This window comes from Apaloderma vittatum, unplaced genomic scaffold (genome assembly GCF_000703405.1).
Source record: "Apaloderma vittatum isolate BGI_N311 unplaced genomic scaffold, ASM70340v1 scaffold2941, whole genome shotgun sequence".
Classification (NCBI taxonomy): domain Eukaryota; kingdom Metazoa; phylum Chordata; class Aves; order Trogoniformes; family Trogonidae; genus Apaloderma; species Apaloderma vittatum.
Window position 1 is genome coordinate 3,505 of NW_009697214.1, and position 18,669 is coordinate 22,173.

Below are 18,669 nucleotides of genomic sequence, written 5' to 3' on the forward strand. Positions count from 1 at the left end.
GGAGTTAATTTAAGACTAAATTTCTAAATTAACGTGAAATCAAGGTTAGCTCAAGGTTGCATTGTTTACCTCATCAATACTGTAACTTAAAAATTATTTAAATAAATTAAAAAAAAAAAAGGCTGCAGAACTGCAAACACTCTATTTTACAGTAATACACTGAGCAAGACCATACTTTCCCCATGGGGCTAATTTACCATCCCCTGTTAAAACGTTCTTGAGCCTGATCCAAAAGCCACTGAAGTGAAAGGGAGCTCTCTGTTGACTTCAATGGGCTTTGCATCAGGCCCACAGTAAGTGACAGCACACAGAATCTCAGGGCATGCTTTCTGTACAACGCCAGTGCCAAAAAAACCATCCTTACTTTAGAAATGACTGGAAGTCTTCACATACTGCTTCACACCCGGGCCATTTGCATACGCCGTGTCCATAGAGCGGATGGCTGTGCGAGTGCTCCTCGTGGGATAAACTGGAGGAGAGAAAAGAGAGAAAAAGTGGCGTAACTGGACGTACGGCGCCAATTAATCTTCATAAAGATTTCTCAGAGTAGCGAACAACAGATCCTGAAACACCCCGAGCATCTCACGGTACCCACCTGACTCTGCCCGTGGTTTTTCAAAACAGAATTAAATACCACTTGCAGCGCGAAGCACGTGTCATTCTTACTTAGCTATCCTCCTACATTTCATTTATTAATTAAAAGCTTTGTAAAGAATTTAAATTAACATGGACGGGGGAGAAATCATTTGACAGACCTGCTTAATATCCTGCTTGATATTTTGCTAAGAAATTTATGAACATCGCATATTTACAATTCAACTTCATCAGGAAGAAAAGTCATCTCCATGAGGAAGAAAAGTCATCTCCACGAGGAAGAAAAGTCATCTCCACACAGCAGCATATTCTTGTAACATAACACAACCAGACCTGAGGCTTCTTTATCGCTACAGAAAGAGGAAAAGCATTGAGGTTTCAGCCCTGGCAACCCACTATGTCATTTATTTACTAGGTTGTGCAGGTTTTTTGGTCAGCTTTTTTTTTTTTCCCCTCTTTTTTTTTTTTCATCTTGAGGTGTTTTGGTTTTTTCCCCTCTTGCAAGCTGTTTCTTTGCACAAGTACAGTCCCCTTATGTCCCAAGAAAGACTGTTAAAGATGTATTTTCAAATGCAAAATTCACTAGGGGGATTAGGGAAAAAAAAAAGTAACCATATAATCAAAAGGCTCCTCTGTACCAGGGGTTAGTGGGGGCTATTAACCTTGCTGCGATTTGGCAGGAACGTCACAGAGCTCTCTAACTGCTGGAACCAGGGTTAAAGAAATAAAAAAATCCGTATGAGCACGAAGGGGTTAATCCTTCAGCGGGATTCCAATCAATACGTAATGATTTGGCTGCACTGATCCAAGTCATGAGACGCTTTGATCCGGGCCATGTGGTGCTCAGGGAAATGTATCTGTTGCACTAACTGATGAACCATATTCTAAAATATCTTCTTTATTCAACTTCTGCATGGAAACTTCTTAAGTAAAGGAATTATTTTTGCAACAATTTCCATAACCTTAGGTGACTTGAAAAATAAAACGTCAAAAAAGAATATTGAAATCTCTATTTCACCCTCACACACGTATCTATTTTTCGGAGCAAATCTTTTTGCTACAGCATGCCCGAGCTGTATTATGGACTTCAAACATACACAAAGGATATGGACACATACCAGCATCTAGGTGTGGCTTTTAGGTGTTATTTTATTCTGGATTACAGGTAACATTATGGATAAAGACCTATTTTTTGCCATTTTACTTTTATACACATGTGGAAATGCTGTTTATTCCTCTTCTGCAGTATCATCTGCCCGCACACCATAACAAAGTTGTTTTCTTGTATTATTTTGGATGCACTGGAGAGCAAGGTCACTGTATAACATCCCCCTGAGATGTTATCCCAAATGCAGAAAAGCTGGAAGCCCACATTATGCCACTTTTGACTTTAAGCCCAACAAGAATCTGATGATAACTGAAGGTGGATTTTAAAATTACTTCAATTTTAAAAAAATGTTTAAAAAAGGTACAGATCTGACTGGAAAAGGTACCATGAGCTGTACATAAACTTAATTCATTATTTCATTAAAATCTTCATTTTTGGCTGTTTGCAAATAGTTCTTTAAGCATAAATATATTTACGTGCAAGGTATTCTCAGGAAAGTAAGTGAAGAGACCTACAAAAGCCTTTGCTATACAAGCATAAATATATTTACGTGCAAGGTATCCTCAGGAAAGCAAGTGAAGAGACCTACAAAAGCCTTTGCTATAAAGGAATATTACGCTGGTTTAACTCAAATCTTTTTTTTTTTAATGTGCAAGCTCTATCAGTTAAGTTTTTAAGAGAACAAAGAGACCCATGTATTCCTTGCAAGGAAATTAGAAAAATGCTAATCCACGCGTTTTCTCAGCTAAGAAAAAGGGAGGATGGCTGAAGGAACAGCGTCCACCCAAGCCAGACAGGTGCATACGGTCAAACACCCTCCGTACACCTCAGGAAAGAGTCGTTCAGAAAATAATGGGGTTTCTCATCTGCTTCCAGAACACAGACAAGGGTGAGAAAGTAGGCTTTCATGTTAACACTCCATTAAAGTCCATGAAGACTACATATGAGAGTTACAATTAATATTTTCTGTTTGGCACAACCCAAAAAAACCCCAAACAACCAAAAATCCCCCCTCACAGTATTAATTTACACAGTGCGCGTTACCCATACACCGGGACGACTGCAGAAACGCCGTGTGACGCCAAGTAAGGAGTCAGTCCCCCGTGGGGTTTAAGCACTGTAAATCTCATTATAATATCAACAGGAGTCACATGGCTTAAACCCCCAGCAGGGTTTTTTAAAGTTTCTCTGCGAGAGCCTAAAGGCCATGGCCAAGTCAACGGAAAGAGCCCTACCGAGATTCGTATTTATTTTGTAAATCCAAGTGCAAATCTCTTTTCTTTCCAGGGAACTTGTAGAAGACAAGACAAACTATGTAGGACATGATACCCTGGTACTGTGTCCAAAGAAAATGACGGACCGACCAAGAGAGTATCAAACTGTAAGCGATGCTGCGGATGTGGAAGTCTAGCGCTGTCAATAACCAGAAAGATCGGTGTTGGCTGTCAACGGGAACTTTAAAGGTCAATCTGCTAACACGATGTGAAGCGTAACATACTTAACACCTACGTAGAGCTTCCACTGCCACTCGGCGAAGCAGAGAAACTACTTCGACTTACCAAAAATAGACACTTCAAAAAGGAAGGAAAAACCCACCAAAACTCAGTATTGAAAGACAAATGCAGGCACCCTCTGCAGGCAGCTATGCCCATCCCTCTCCGGGGGTTTCAGCGGTGCCTTTCGGTGACCTTTCTGTGTCAGTATCAGATTACTGCTGTTTCATCCAGCCCACTTTTGAAGATATTATAGATTGCCACTTGTTCCCTGATAGAGCCCTAAAGAAGCACCTCAAAACAAAACAAAGAGCTGGTTTATACAGAAGCGGATGTTAACACACAAAGGATACAGCCAGTGGAAATGAATGGAGAACTCTGTTTAACTGATCTAAGTTCTCACTTTGTTTGAGCAAATAAGAGGTGGGAAATGAAGATTTTAATCCAAAACATAAACAAACAGCCTCGTGGAAACAGCCCGCAGCTGTAATCTGAAGTTGTTCAGTGATATTTTGTCTGCATGCAAGAAGTTTCTGTAACCTGGGTGCATCCTTGGTCCCGCTGCCAGAGACAGACTTTAAGAAGATCTGAGCATTGGCAAGCAGAAGCAAGTTTTAGGTCTGTTTGATTTCTAATGACACATTAGAGTAGGTGTTTGTTTCTGTCACCCTCTCCTTCCCAGGAATGCACATTCGTGGTCGGGTACTGGTGATGCAACACTAGTTAGTGGAAGTGATTTTATAACAAGACATAATTTTCAAATAACCGAAGGAACAAATTAAAGAATCAAGATTATGTGGGGTGGGTTTTTACTTCCTCCTGAGGTATCCGCATACAAAATACTTCATAGAATTATTACCAAATAATGCAACAGTGCAGCGTTACTACATCGAGGCACAGCAATTAACCGTTCGGCAAGTAAAACGTTTTGCGTAAGTTGGCTTATTCAGGACACACGACAGAGTAAGCAAATCCACGCGGGAAGCAGAAAACTCTGTTAGTGTCCACTGGTTCCCTGCTGCCTCCAGCCCGGTTTCCAGCAAGGAGAGGAGCCTCTGTGCTTGCTGGATAGAAGAGTTTTTGCTATCGCTTCTGTAAGCTAACAGGTAACAGGTACCCGTGCCGTGTGGCTTCGTTCAACCCCTACGGACTAACTGTGGGAAACCGAGTAACGTGCTCGCACGTGCTGGCAAGAAAAGTCATGGGTGGATACAAAAACCAGCTAAGCCGAAGCCTCCGTAACAGTACTTCTGCCACTCAGTGGACCGTATTTTAAATATTCATGATGCCGACATACTTCATATTCCACTCTCTCTCTTCCACATCTGCTTGGGCCAACGATCTTTGCCAAAACACGAGGGGAAGTCAGCGATGTAGAGAAGCATCCTTGATTTTCTATTACAGTTATGAAGCATCTGCTCACGTTCTAACGGTGCGGAGAACATGCCTGAGCCACCTGCACACTGAAAAATCAATACCACATCTCCTGCTTTCCTCTTGGAAGGAGTTTGAGCAGAGCACCCACGGAAATTGCAGAATTGCCTCTTTTTTCTTTATTTTTTTTTTTTTAAATTTTATTTCTCAGGGGTAGTGGGAAGTGACCTCATCTTTGCCAGCTGCCACAAAACCAATGTCGGTGTACGGTCCGGGCAGGAGCACAGGGCTCAAACCACGATCCCTCTTGGTCTGATGTGGAAGGCACAGCCGTCGAGGCAAAATGACACAATTTTGATCCTTAACATGAGGAGGAGTGACAGAACTGGGAACCAACAGGGGCCTCCTGTATTTGTGACTGCCCGGTGAACTGTGAAGCTCATCAAAAGGCACCAACAAAATAAAGCTCGTGAAAATGTCGCAACTCTCTGAATTAGAAACTCTTGCATTTGATTTAAAAATCAAAGAGGGAAGCAGTAATGATCAAATCCTCATACCAACTGTACTCACTGCAAGTCCCTGCCTCATGGCAAAATCAAGTGAATGAAGATGTGTTTTGCAGTGAAGCTGCACTGTTGCAAATCCCTCTGAATTCTCACCGAGATGGCTTAGCACCTCCTTCCTCTCCCAACTGCGATTTTAAAAAAGAACACCAATTTAAAAAAAATAAACTTAAAAATCACGAAATGTGTTAAGCTGAAATGGACTACTTTTAGATATTCATCATGCTTCTGGCCAAGGCTCAGTAACTGCCCAGAAAGCAGACAACGTGATATGAACAAAGAGTTTGTCTGAGCGGGGTAAATTCCCCTCTACCACTGGATAACGCTTAACAGAGGGTCGGGGGTCTTTTGGAGAGGTGGCATCTGATGCATGTGGCCAGTGACAGCTCTTTCTAGAACTGGCTTGCAAATTTCCTCATTATTTTAGTCCACAGCCAGAGACCTAGGACTAGAGGAAGCTCACGTTTTACATCAAGCCCTATTGGAAGTAGCAGGAGCGGTATATTACATTTTAAATGACTACACCAATTTAAGACAAATCAGGTTAAAACTGCAGCCTACAGGCTGAAATCCTGTCTTCTCATCGGCGCGCGCTAACTTATATACTCCTGTAGTATAAGAAAAAAATCCAACACAACAGCACAAAAATAACAGCCGAGCCATAGGACTGCTCTTGTACCAAGAGGCCAGCAATGGGGGCATCCCTGTGCCCCAATATCCTTCCTCCCTGTTGCACTCTTCTTTACGTACCTGTCGCAAGGAGTGCACTGAGTAAGACAAAATCCCCTTCTCTCCTACCCCCATCCCCACTGCAAAGAGTGTAACCACACGGGGTAATTACACACATCCCCTTCTGGGGTTATCTATGACGGTTTGGGTTATTAATCAACATTCTGGGCCTCTGGCACTCTAAAAGTGCTACACGCTTCTTCCAGCGGCACCCCCGCTTCCAACCTCGCAGCAGAACTGCCACATCGCTCCAACAGCCACTGCCCTACATCCCCTCCTGGGAGGAATTGGATGTATTTCTACATCACTTGAAAAGAAATACCCATTGCAAAAAAACCCCAAACGGTACCAAGTACTGAATCCGTCACTTATCTCGGGTGGAAGTTCCATTCTTGCCCTTGAATTAACGAGTTTCTCTACTATTTAAAACTCTTATTTTTTATTTCAACCTTGTGCCTAGGTACTGTAGTGAAAAGTACATCAAATATACCCAGACACACACGATTTGAAACGCTGGATTTTAAATTCCAGCACTGCTAACTAATGAGAACAATTTTTTCCCCTCTTCTTCTTTGTAGCATCACTTCATGTACTTACATACCATAATCACATCCTCCTAGAGCCTCTATTTTTCCAGGGTGTAGATCTTTAATTCCCTTTAATCTGTCTTCATAGCCTATTCCCTCCAACTCCTTTATCATCCTAGCCGCTCTCCTCCGCATTTGCTCCAGCTTCTCTTTATCCTTTCTGCGAGAGAGGGGCCAATTGTACATCACGCTCCCAATGTGGTTTGACTGGTTCCGCATAAAGTGGAACAGGAAAAAAGGACTCGGGTGCAACACGCGTGTTTATGCCTCCCATGACTGCATTTACCTTCTTAACTAAGCCATGGCACGGAGTGTCCCACCTTAATTTCTCAACCCCGATTATGCCTCAGCCGTTTCCCACACAACCGATGCTGAGCAGCTGACGTGTCACGTCAAACTGGCAGTTTGGAATTTTTATTTCCTAGCTGGGCTACTTTCTACTTATCCCTGCTAAATCTCATTTTATTCCTCTCTGAAGAGCCTCCTAATTTATTCAGATGAAAACGGATTGATTCGGTATCTTAGTTTAATTAGGAAAAATGTGATCCTACCACTTTCTTGGGTTTGGGTAGGTTTTTATGGGTTTTTTTTGTTGGTTTCTTCTCTTTTTTTTTTTTTTTTCAAATCGACTTTCCACACAGCAATCCCGTCCCCTACACACCCAATTCGTGTGGCAGAGGGAGGCGGCAATGTAAAGGCTTTGGCCTCAATTCAGCAACGCTTTTAAGAACACGCACACTTTTAAAAAACACAGGATTAGACCTTGGACTTCACCAAGACCGAAGTGTAAAATTACAAATGTACATACATTTTTGTAAAAAGATCCTGTTTGCCAACCTTATTTTACAGTAATTTATATTCTGTTGTTCCATTTAAATCCATAGCAAAAAGAAAACACTGGGAAACAAGATCTATTCTTGTTCAACAAAATTATATTCTGTTACGTTTAGAGTTGAGGCAAATCTTTCACCCTTACAATATGTCAACAAATATGATTAACATGGATTATTCACGTCAGTATTTTTTCACCCCTGTCCCACAGGCACAACAAAACCCAGGCAGAAGGTGACTGTCACATCGCATAGAGGTCGGCAGCTCGCTGGGTGAGCCTTCAGCGACCGCGCACGCCGGCGGCAGCAGGGAACGCGCCCTGCGGGAAAAGGTTTATGCAAAAATAATTAAGAGAAATAATGACTCCAAGGGAAAAACACAGTTAAAGCACTGAATCCTCGCTGCCACATGCTTTCCCTCTGAAGAATGCGATTTAGAAAAGCACTAAAATCGAGAGGACACGAGCCTGCTTCCCCTGGGAAGCGTGCTGAATCATACAGGTAGTGTAAATATCATATGCTGCCGCAGGTGCGGGGCGTCTATTTGTTTGTGTTTACTAAAAGGCATAACAAATAGTCACATTAAAACACAACAACATTTGGCGTTGGAACCACAGCTACTAGAGCAGCCATAAATCACGTTCACTTGTTTGTACCCCGACCTCTGGGCAAGGCCAACACCTCTGTCCCCCTTTTGTCCGACAGCCCCTTTCAGGGCTGACCAGTGGCTCCTGGCTGGGCAGGACCCCCACGCACAGTGCTGCGGGGCTCCGCATCCTTCCCGAGGGCAGCACAGCCAAGAAAAACCATGCAACATTGGGGGAAAAACAGAAAAAAAAAGAAAGAAAGAAGGGAAGAGAAGAAAAAAAGCGGCAGACTTGCATGACATATGCAGCCAGCTAACATCATTTACAGCTTTGCAACTTCTGAGTTAATTCACAGTATAAACAAGGAGGAAAATGTTTCTTCCGAGCAAGACTTCCTGTGACCTGTCGCTCGGAGCGAGGCCGCTGCACCTGCTGGTCACCCATGTGCTCCAAGAATAAACAGCAACCGCAGCCAGCAAGATTGTTCTGGAATTTGCTCAGAGCTGGTTTTTCTTTCCCCCACGTTAGAAATTGGATTCTACCATAAAACAAACAGCAGAACATAGGTTGCCGAGAGTTAAAATCTACTTTTTACACTACATTGACCGCAGCACCCACAGGCACAGCTACAATGTCTCTCTATGAATGGGACAGATTGCCATATGGATGCAGACACTGAACAAGCTGTACAACTCCTGGCGACAAGTGCCTGGGGGACTGTCCTATATTAGCACCACCTGTGCCGCGGAAATTGTGCTCTGTGTATGAAATGGTATTTAAGGGCCCATCGTGACGTTGTTTTTGAGCACACACACAAAAAGGAAAACCGCAGTCGGGAAGAACTCGCTGGCTAGTGGGTCCGTCGCGCAGTTCCCCGGATCCGTTTTCCCAAAGGAGCAGCTATCTGTGATTCTGTGATCTCCTTTATTCACGCAGCCCCACATGACGAGCTGCGACACCTATCAGCAGTTTCCCTGCCTGGGCTTACAGCAGCGTTTTAACGAGAAGAATACACTTTATGAGATACCCGTTTTTCCTGAGGACGCTGAAGAAAGAGGAGCCCTCCCACCTTAAAAACACCAACTCGATGGAAAAACACCCCGCGGCGTTACACCAACGTTGCTTTGGCAGCAAGCAGCACAATCTGAACTTTCCTTGCGCTCCTTCCCCCCACCCCTCGACGTGCAGCAGGTAGAGCCACAAATCCCAATTACCAAACTTCAACGTGCATCTCTGAAAATATAACCCCCTCTGCCTGACAAAACCAGAGCTCCAGATTAGCACAAGATGTCGAGGGAGGGGGGAGAAGGGCAAAGAGGCCGGAGCAGTACCTAGCTGCTTGACAAAAACAGATTTCCCCCTCTCCAAACTGCAAGAAAAAAAGGATGCCAAGAAAAAGAAAAGTAAAATAAATTGAATTAAAGAAAAACAGTTGTAAAGCGAACATTACAACCTGGGAAAAATGATGTCATTTTATTGAGAAACTCATTTTTTTCCATTAAACCATAGTGAAACGGATAAAGTTTATACAGCTTAATGGTGGAGTTTTACTTTAAATGCTACTCAATATCTTAGCAGTACGATATAACATGATATAACAGCTGTCATACTAACTGCTCGGTTTTTATTGAACAGCAGAGAAAATAGTCACACAAAAATCACCTAACTTCTCTACTTTTACGGCATTTTCAAGGGTGTTTCTTTTCACTCTCAGACTGTGATATGTAAGGCAAAAAAAAAAAATAAACACAGCTCTTCATTAGCTCCCTGCTCAGCTCTTTAGGATGGTCAGATCTCTCGAGCGAACGCTGAGGAAGGACAACTGGCACACAGGAGGAAATAAAAAAGAAACAGGAATCCACAGCGCAGTAAAACAAAACCAGGTCCCTTTTTAAGACTACTACATAAACACCTCTAATAAAAGGAGAGGACAAATTTTCATTGGACTTTTAAGTATTTAGACAGGAATGTTTTAGTAAAAGTTTAACTGCAAAGTGCACGCAATTAACAGAAAGCCATCAGCTATTTCGCTGGGATGTAAAAATAGCATTAAGCTGTATTAAATGCACGTGTAAGTATCTCAGTTGCAAGAAAAGGGAGGAGATATGCAAAGCACTCAGATATCAAACAATGATCTGTTGGCCAGATGGAGGAATAAAACAATACATATGCTAAAATTTGGAAAAGTTCTGTCAGGCGTCTGCCAAGGCTCACCCAATCTATTTTAAGTGCTTTTTGATACATTAGCTTAGTGTTTGGAGTTGTACAACTGATGGTTATTACACGGGACCAGAAAGCAGCGAAACGTTGGCGCGCCGGAGCTCCCCAGCGCTGGGGCAGCTTCCCCAGGACGGAGAAGCGTCGAACGCAGCAAAGGGCCACACCAAGAGATCGCAGGCTGGTCAGCCGGGCATGTTTTGTAGAGAAAAACGAGTAAGATAAACCAGGAACAATTTTCCAGGGTTTAGCAAATCAATTCTTTGAAAAGAATAATTTGATTGAATTGCTCCTGGGCAGGCCGAGGAGCGAGCAGTATCGTACAACTGATTTAGCAGAAGGTTCCTTGAGAATGGGAGCGCGCCAGCAGACGGTAGGTCCGCGCAATGCCCGAGATGCTAGGGACCCGAATTTGAAAAGCACTGACAATAAAAAGTAGCTCATAAGGCTTAACAACAAACATTAGCAACTCCAGGTCTGAGTCACGGCTGCTATTTTTTCAATGCTGATTACACAGAGGAGCGACTCAGATGCAGAAAGCATCTAGTAACTGGCGGCGATCTCTCTGGCCGGAGAGTGAGCACCGAAGGAGCAGGATGCTTTGGGTTGTACCTGCCCATCAGAAACACACACAGCCGTGTCAGCGCCCTGCTCGGGCTTTGGCAGCTTCACCGTCACCGAACAGCCCAACCGGCCCCATGGCCACCACACCCGCACTGGGTGCAATGAGAAGAGAAGGATGGAGCAGCCACACAGAGAGCGGGCTGCCTTCTCGACCGTGCCGGTGGGCATCCAGGCTCAGACATCTCCAGGTCCAAGCCAGCGAAGCTGTATGGAGGCACCAGAGCCGCTCAGACCACGAGTAACAACCTACAGGTAACGACAGGGTTTGTGGACATGGACCAGCTAACTACTGTCTGGGAGGAAAGGCCCTCGGAACATCCATTTCTTAAGGCAGAACGGTTTTGAGACAACCTAATCTAACAAAACTCTGCTGATGGTAAGGCCTAATGAGCTAAAATCAGCTGCATGGAGCAAACTGAGAGGAGCCGACACGGATGAGCAGATTTGATGTTGGCACCAGTGCAGAACCAATGCCAGGGACTCGGCGGAGAGGCAGGCCAAGAGAGGATCAGGCCCCGGGAGCATATGGACTGCAGGCTGCACCGTTCCATCCCGAGCATTAATAATGGACCCAAGTCTGTAATTCTTAATTGTGCTGAATCCTAATGCCCTCATCTAAGGGCCTTGGGATTTTGATGGAGGATCAGCTGGCATGGAGGATAACAACAGCAAAACACAATGCATTAAGCCTAACCAGCAGATCGATGGTCTGCCACGTCGCTCCTCTCACTTCAGAGCCTTCTCCAGGCTCCTTCCTCCTGTGACGGTGGCAAGAAAAAAATCATTTAAAAATCCCCTTGTTTAGCTCATCTGTTTTTCCCATGAGATGGCTCCTTGCTTACGTGGAAGGACAAGATTCTGGCATGGTTGGAAAGAGTATAAAGACAATAGGGAACAAACATGGGATTGCTGGCAAATGGAGAAAGGTCTCTTGGACACGCAGCCTTTACCTCCAACTCCTCCCCTTACCTCCTGCAAACAAACGCGTTTCCTCAATTAACAGGTCTGGACCTTCATTAACTCACTTGTTTATGTACAGCCTCTAGAGCCGCTGCTACAGGCCATCCAGAAGAGTGCCCAGGGATGGGATCAGCGCCCCAGCGCTCCCAGACCTCTCGGCTCAAGCCCAGGCTTGGGTTGAAGCGCTGATGAATTCTGCAGCGTTCGGCTTTTCCAAGCCTTACCCGCATCAGGAATCATTCCCAGGCACGCAGGTTTCGGGATGCCCACTGCTCCTCGGGGTATAAAGCCAGCAGTCACCTGAAGCAACCGGGCATCCACCCACTCTGTTTTGCTGCTTCTCTTAAGAAAATAATCAAGCTCCGCCCAAGATGGGAAGCGGGCACGGTTCCCTGACATTTCCAAGCACAGCAGAAACACTTAACCGGCTCCGTTATTTATTTATTTACTTGTGTGGAGAAAAGGCTTGTTACTTAAGAAACCCAAATGCTGATAAGATGATGAGAGGTTTGCATGCTGGTTGATGGTCTCACTTTCGCTTATCCTGAGTGAATACAAGTATCTATAACTAAATATTTCCCTTAGGGTACTGATGACTGAGGTATGTTTATTGCATTGAGTGAATTTATATATATAATCAGCACAATAAACATTATTAAATTGTCTGAGTAAAATCAAAGCATGAAACACACAGTCAGTGCTGAATTCTAATGATGCTGAATGCCCATGATTGCAGAGGGAAAGGATCTTAACAAGCCTTGATTTGAGCTTTGGCATCCGCCTCACAAATCACACGAAATGTTCTCTCTTTAATAGTGCTGAATATTGATAAATGTCTCTGCACGGCACAACAGGGAAGTTGGTCTCTATTGGCAATCTTTACCAAAGTGTGTTTTTTCCTTCTCTACACTCAAGGGTTTACCCTGAATGATTTAATTATAATTTTCCTTGTGTAAGACAAATTAAAGAGGAGAGTAGGAGTGTCATGCCAAAGCAGATTATTTATCTCCTTAACAGATTGCTGTGCACCAAACCCCAGAGCTGCTGCTGCTGCTGCTACTTACAGAAAATGGGCGAAATGTGGGACAAAAGCATAGATGTAATATACATTTAAAGCCCAAATGAATGAAAGCATTAACCCATTATTTAGAGCTGGGATTGTTTCATTCCCGTGAAAGCCTTACACGTAGAGAACGCAGAAACCAAGAGCAGCACCACGATGCTCCCTGGGAGGATACCTCCGATATTTCTGCTTTCTGAGCATCCTGGGGTGACACTGGCCACCCATCTGCCATTTGCTTTTTTGGCCATAAAGAAGAACTTTTGTCGTTGCTGAGCTTGGAGTGAGGCAGCCCCGCAGCAGGCGGTGGCACCGGGGCCACATTCCTGCCGTCTGCACCAGCCTAAAGCTTTGCTGTGCATGACCGTGAGGCTGGGCCCACGGCGCGTGGGCACACCAAGCAGCCAGCAACTCTTTCTCCTGCTACTTTAAATCCCTCGTTTATAACCAAATCGTGTTTTGACTCGAGCCATTCAGCACAGCTGCCGCTCGCCCGATGGCTGTTAAGCAGGTGCCCCTGCTTGTGGGTCTCCAGCAGCCTCGTACCTGAGCTCTGGGATCAGGAACCCCAGCCCGAACCATCCCAGTGACAAGTGCCAGAGGAGACAGCGATGACAGTAACTCCCACATAACCAACTTGCCTCCTGCAGCCCGCTCCTCAAAAGCTCAAGAGGAAGGCGGGGAGGGGAAATCAGCTTTACAGCACACCCTAAAAGTTAATGTTACCTGTATATGATTATTTATTGCTGCTGGGCAGTCGTTACGATGTGACTGGACTTAACTATTAGGACACTTACAGCTTTTACTATGTGCTTTTTATTGTTGTTTAAATAAATAGCTCCTGGTTCTATCAGGCCAAAGCTAACAGCCAGCTGCACAGAAGGTGCAGGAGTGAGAGCGGGGAAGTCACAACTCAAACCCCTGCCCTGGCCAGCCCAAGCTGCGGACCTGTGTGATGGGAGGTGGAAGGGCTGACACTCCCCTTGTGAGCCCTTCTGAGAGTCCCACCTGACCCGAGCACGGGCTCAGGACCACCTCCACAAACCCCCTGTACACAGATTTCACTGTAAGTCCTGCAAAGTTGTGCTCCCAGCAGACACGTGATTTTTTTCTACTCTTAACCTTTGCAATGAAAAAATGACCAAAAGGCAGCTCATGCCTCTGCTCTCTCTTTTGCAAGCATGTGAAAACTTCACCTTCCACGAGCTCTCATCACAGATCGGAGGGCAGAGCACAGCTCCTCTTTCCTCACTGCTCACTTGCCACCCCGAACTCCCCGCCCGTAGATAAATACCCTTTCAGCAAGCAAACCAGTGCGATGTATCTCAACAAGAGGAGGTTCTGTGTCAGATGAAATCCAGGCAGGCACCACGGTGCCTGATGAGACTGCAACAAAACCCTTAAGTGCATCAGTAGGCATTCTTCTGTGTGTAGCCTCCTGCTCTGCTTATGGATAAAGATGTAATTCAATCACTGCAGCAAATGGATGGCGTAAACCCTCCATGTGCCAAACAGAGGCAAGATAAAACCAAGTCTGTAGCTCTCTTATTTGTATTCCTAAATACACCTATTTTTATATTTTGAGATTGCAGAGTACTCAATAGATACGTAAGAAAAGTGTAATGGCAGGTTTAACGATATAGCTATCAATTCAACTACTGAGGATTTTAAGTCTTCTAATACAAGACAATCTCAAACAATACCATGGCATGTTTATGCCTTCCTAATTAATTTTTTTGGAACTTCACTAATAAAAACATATGTTTGGAGTTCCCAGTTGCCTCCAGGCCACAATGACAGGACTCAGACACATGGATTTCCAGTTCTGTTTGACAGCACAGGAAGAGAAAATTCTTACTTCAGAACATCCCCTGCATTTCAAACTAAACAGCAACGGCATATCGTTTCCTCGGTCAGGGTGCCATTAGCAGACAGCATATGCCTCCATTCAGTGAAAAAAGATCCATTTCACTGCATGGGTTTTTATTTTATATACTTGGTAAGAAAAACATACATAAAAAAATTTATTGAAAAGTCGTAAACCCATCTTGTTCAGCTCTCTATGCAGCAAAAAAAGGGATTTTAACTGTTTAATAAACATCAAATTGTTTTTAGTATCCCATGTAAGTCTTCATGAAACCCATGTCCTTGACACTTACATGCATTATAAATGTATGCGCTGATGTTCCCTCACATGTCCTTGCGATGCCTTACACACACAGAGCAGTTCTTTCAACAGTGGTGTGCTCTCCTTCAAAATCTATCTATTCCCAACAGCACAATTTTCTTAATATTAGAAAGATATAAGAGGTATTTATATAGCTGCCCTATCAATCTACTTTCAGACCACCAGAAATATAAACTCTATGGCTTAAAAATTCCATTATCCTCTTTCTAATGAATGAAAGGAGGACGGAAAGACAAAGCCATCAGTTTCCATAAAACCCAGCTCTCACTAGTGTCTGCTCTAACGTTTCGAGATGGGCAAAGGGACTCTCCTGAATGCAAAGAAGCACTGCCCTCCCTCCTGTGCTCCCAGAGACCCTGCTCTTCCTCCTCCTCCTCCTCCTCTGGCAGCGGTGCCGAGGCTGCGGCAGGCACAGGCACCCACCGCCCCAGCTCCTCTGGGACCGTCTGTCTCACCGTAAGCCAAAGTTCTGTTGTTAGACACGCCTCAGTGAAATCTGGGGGTGTTAAGAAACAAACCTGCAATAAAGCATCCTTTGGAAGAAAGCGGAGCCCGCGCCGAGAAGCACATCAACAGACAACCCCTGATTTAAGCCATTTCTTTTAACAATGCAAGCCTAGCAAGTATAAATTAACTCATGCTTTTAAAAGCCAAACAACACCAGTTAGCTAATTTTATCAGCACTTAAAAAAAATCTTCCACTTTGTTTTAGAGCAACCTGGTAAACTCAAGATTATCCTGTATTGCGAAAGCAGGTAAATATAGAGTAAAAAAAAAACCAAACGTCTTAGAAGAGATAGGGCCCCAAAATTTCGCAAAAAACCCAAGCCAGGTGGTAAACCAGCCTTTATTGACCAACAGACTTTTTTCCCTCATTTTTGCAGCCTGCAAACCCGGAGCACATCAAGAGCAACACCACCCGGGATGCAAACCTCAAAAAAACCCCCAGCTTACACTCTTCACACTTCCCTCAACACGCTTATCCAATGCGCTTCTAATTAGCTAATTGTGCCCACATTGATCCAATTAACAAGCCATAAAGATCCGAACAAAAGGAGCACATTCTGCCCAATGGAGACTCCATTCAACCACGCCAAAAGCAGGCGAGAGCAAGGCGCGGAGGCCAGAACAGCGGCCAAGGCGCTTGGCCACCGCTCCCAACAACTTCGCCACGGCTCCCGCACGCCGTCCCGCTGGGGCGCAAACCTCGCCGGCACCTACCTCTCCCGTTTCGGAGTGTGGACCGATAGCTGTCCGTTGGTTGAGGCGTGCGGGTTGATGATTAAGGAGGTCTTAGACGGCGCGGAGGAGGAGACGCAGGTGGTGGACAGGTCCAGGCTGCTGTGGTTGTTGCTGGCTGCCTCCTCCGCCGTGTGCGAGCTTGTCACTTCCTTCCAGAGCTGCTGCAGTTCTGTTGGAATCATGCCTGAAACAAACAAATTGGATAATTAAATCAATTAACAGCTAATTCGGCCGTCTTCAAACAGTAATTAAATCAAAGAGTCAGTAAACAAAGCCTAGTGTTAGTTTGGTGTGTGTGTGTGTGTTTTTGCGCATGTATTTGTTGGGGTTTTTTTAATAACCAAAGGCTGATAGTGAATGCCGCATGTCTTGGCTCAATTTTCTGGTGTGACACCTGCAATACCTATGTGAGGCAAAAATCCTGGTGCGTTACAAAGGGAGCTGCACCACACGCCACCCAGCCCAAACTCCACGTTAATTATTTTTTAATTTTTATTTTTTTTTTAATGAAAGTTCCAGAGCTCCTACTCGGGCAACAATCACCTCGAGCTCGCAGCAAGGTTGACAGCAAAGGTGGCCAAGGGCCACTCTACAGTCAGCTGGAGAAATTTATCATTTAAAATACACTACTTATTTCAAATTTATTTCAAAGGAAAGTGAATACTTGCTAACCTGTTTTTAAAAAGAAAGCAAGGTCTTAGGGAAAAAAAACACCTCAGCTTTATTATTATGACAATAGGAACCACAATATGACTAATTTTGTTCTTAAGTTTTAAATGATGACAAATAGCTTTGTTATTAAATACAGTTTTTATTAATCACTTTTAGACATAAATTATGAATTCATATTGTCTTCCTGAAATGCTTTTCAAATTTTAACAGTCAAATTGATTATACTATGATTATTTCATTAACACACCTATCTTTCTCATTAATTTTGGTTTCTCAAACCACTCACTTAATTGATGGATGTGTCTACTGAAAAAGTGTATAACTTTCTGTACAAGTAACACTATTATTACTGTCATTTCTTAGATCGATGCTAATGAGCCATTCAAAAGTAAAACGAAAACACCAAGTAAGCTTCAAGAAACAATAAAAACAAAAACCAGGTGTGTTTGTTTCATTGCGCCCAAGTGGACCGCAGGGGTAAGACACAGCATTTGGTAAAAAGGGCAAGGGAAAACTTGGCCAACTCCGACGGCCGAGCCGAAGGGTGCAAGAGGAACCGCACGCGTCGGCGGGACAGGGGCTCGCGCCGAGATCACACTCTCGGATGACGCTTGTGCTTGTGACCCGATCACACAAGTCAAGCTCCCCTCACCGAGGAGCAGCTCAGCGCTCTGTCAGAGAAGGCCACCGGAAAAAAATCAGGAGCAGAGACGCTTAAACATTCAAAGGGAAAAAGAAAAACAAATCGTAGGAGCCAGTGTCTGTGTTTTTCAAGAGGTTTTTCGTCACTGCGCTTCCAGCTCATCACTTGGATGACTGTTCATTGTTTCCCCGTACTGTAGCACCTGGAGCTATCCTAAGGAAACCTGCCATTTTCCGAGTGCGCAGCGGCAGCTCGCACAGGCAAGTGTCTCACCAAACCTAAGGTATTGAAATAAAAAAAAAAAAAAAGCAGTATGCATTATATTCATTTGAAACACATAATAAAAAATGCCAAGGTCTAAATTTAATTTATTTTTGTCATTTAGAATACAATGGATAGATAATCATCTCAACGTGATCAGCCAAACATCTTTACTTTGCTAAACTGTTAAAGATTTTAATTATGCTAGCTTTGGAGAGCACTGGTCTAATGAGGCGATAGACTCCAGAGAATCTAAGTGGTTAAGAACTGTGAAATGAGTCTGATAGGATTTTTTTATATTCACCGTGGATCGTTTGCATATCAAAGAGGAGTAAATTATTGCACGACAGACCAATAACCTTCCCCGCCTTTCTGAGAGTAGCATTAACAAAAACAGTTGGTCTCCAGTAATGGTTCACTACAAAAAAATGCTAAAATCTTTACGTATCTGCAATTAATATATATTATGGAAGAGACTTCAATTTATACATTAAGTGATCAGATATTCCTCGGACGCATCCGCTTCTCGCAAGCCACGTCATTTGCCTTTCATCAGACCCAAATGCCAATTACATGTTGATGGATTTTGTCCCAAATGAGCGTTTAGTTATTAGACATATTCAATTATTACTTGGCCCCTGAAATTAAACCTCCGAGCAAATTAAACAAAGAAAAAGGTCAGTACACAAGCCTGTGTCCTGTTTTGCTGTATCGAGGCTATTATTTTCAAACACCTTGCGAAGTGACAGCGCGGGATGTATTTTTAGCGAAGGCGCTTGACAGGACTGTCTGCGCACTAACAATTACCTGCGAGCACGGCTGACCCCGACACCACTGTTTACTCAGTCGAAACAATAGTGAATAGACTTGTCTGTTGATGATAACGTATTGATATGAGACTATATGAGTCGACACCTATTTTTATTTTCCAGAATAA

At 43.9% G+C, this 18,669-nt stretch overlaps 1 protein-coding gene across 1 annotated transcript in view; it reads right to left on the reverse strand.

Annotated features, from left to right (window-relative positions):
* Nucleotides 1-364: 364 nt before the first annotated feature.
* The window catches only part of LOC104280020 (forkhead box protein P1-like), a gene marked incomplete at its 3' end in the record, with an annotated part of 30,445 nt that continues 12,140 nt past the window's right edge, over nucleotides 365-18,669 (reverse strand). Inside the window, 2 exon segments of the mRNA XM_009877539.1 lie at nucleotides 365-469; nucleotides 16,136-16,340. Coding sequence (XP_009875841.1) covers nucleotides 365-469; nucleotides 16,136-16,340 — 310 coding nt within the window.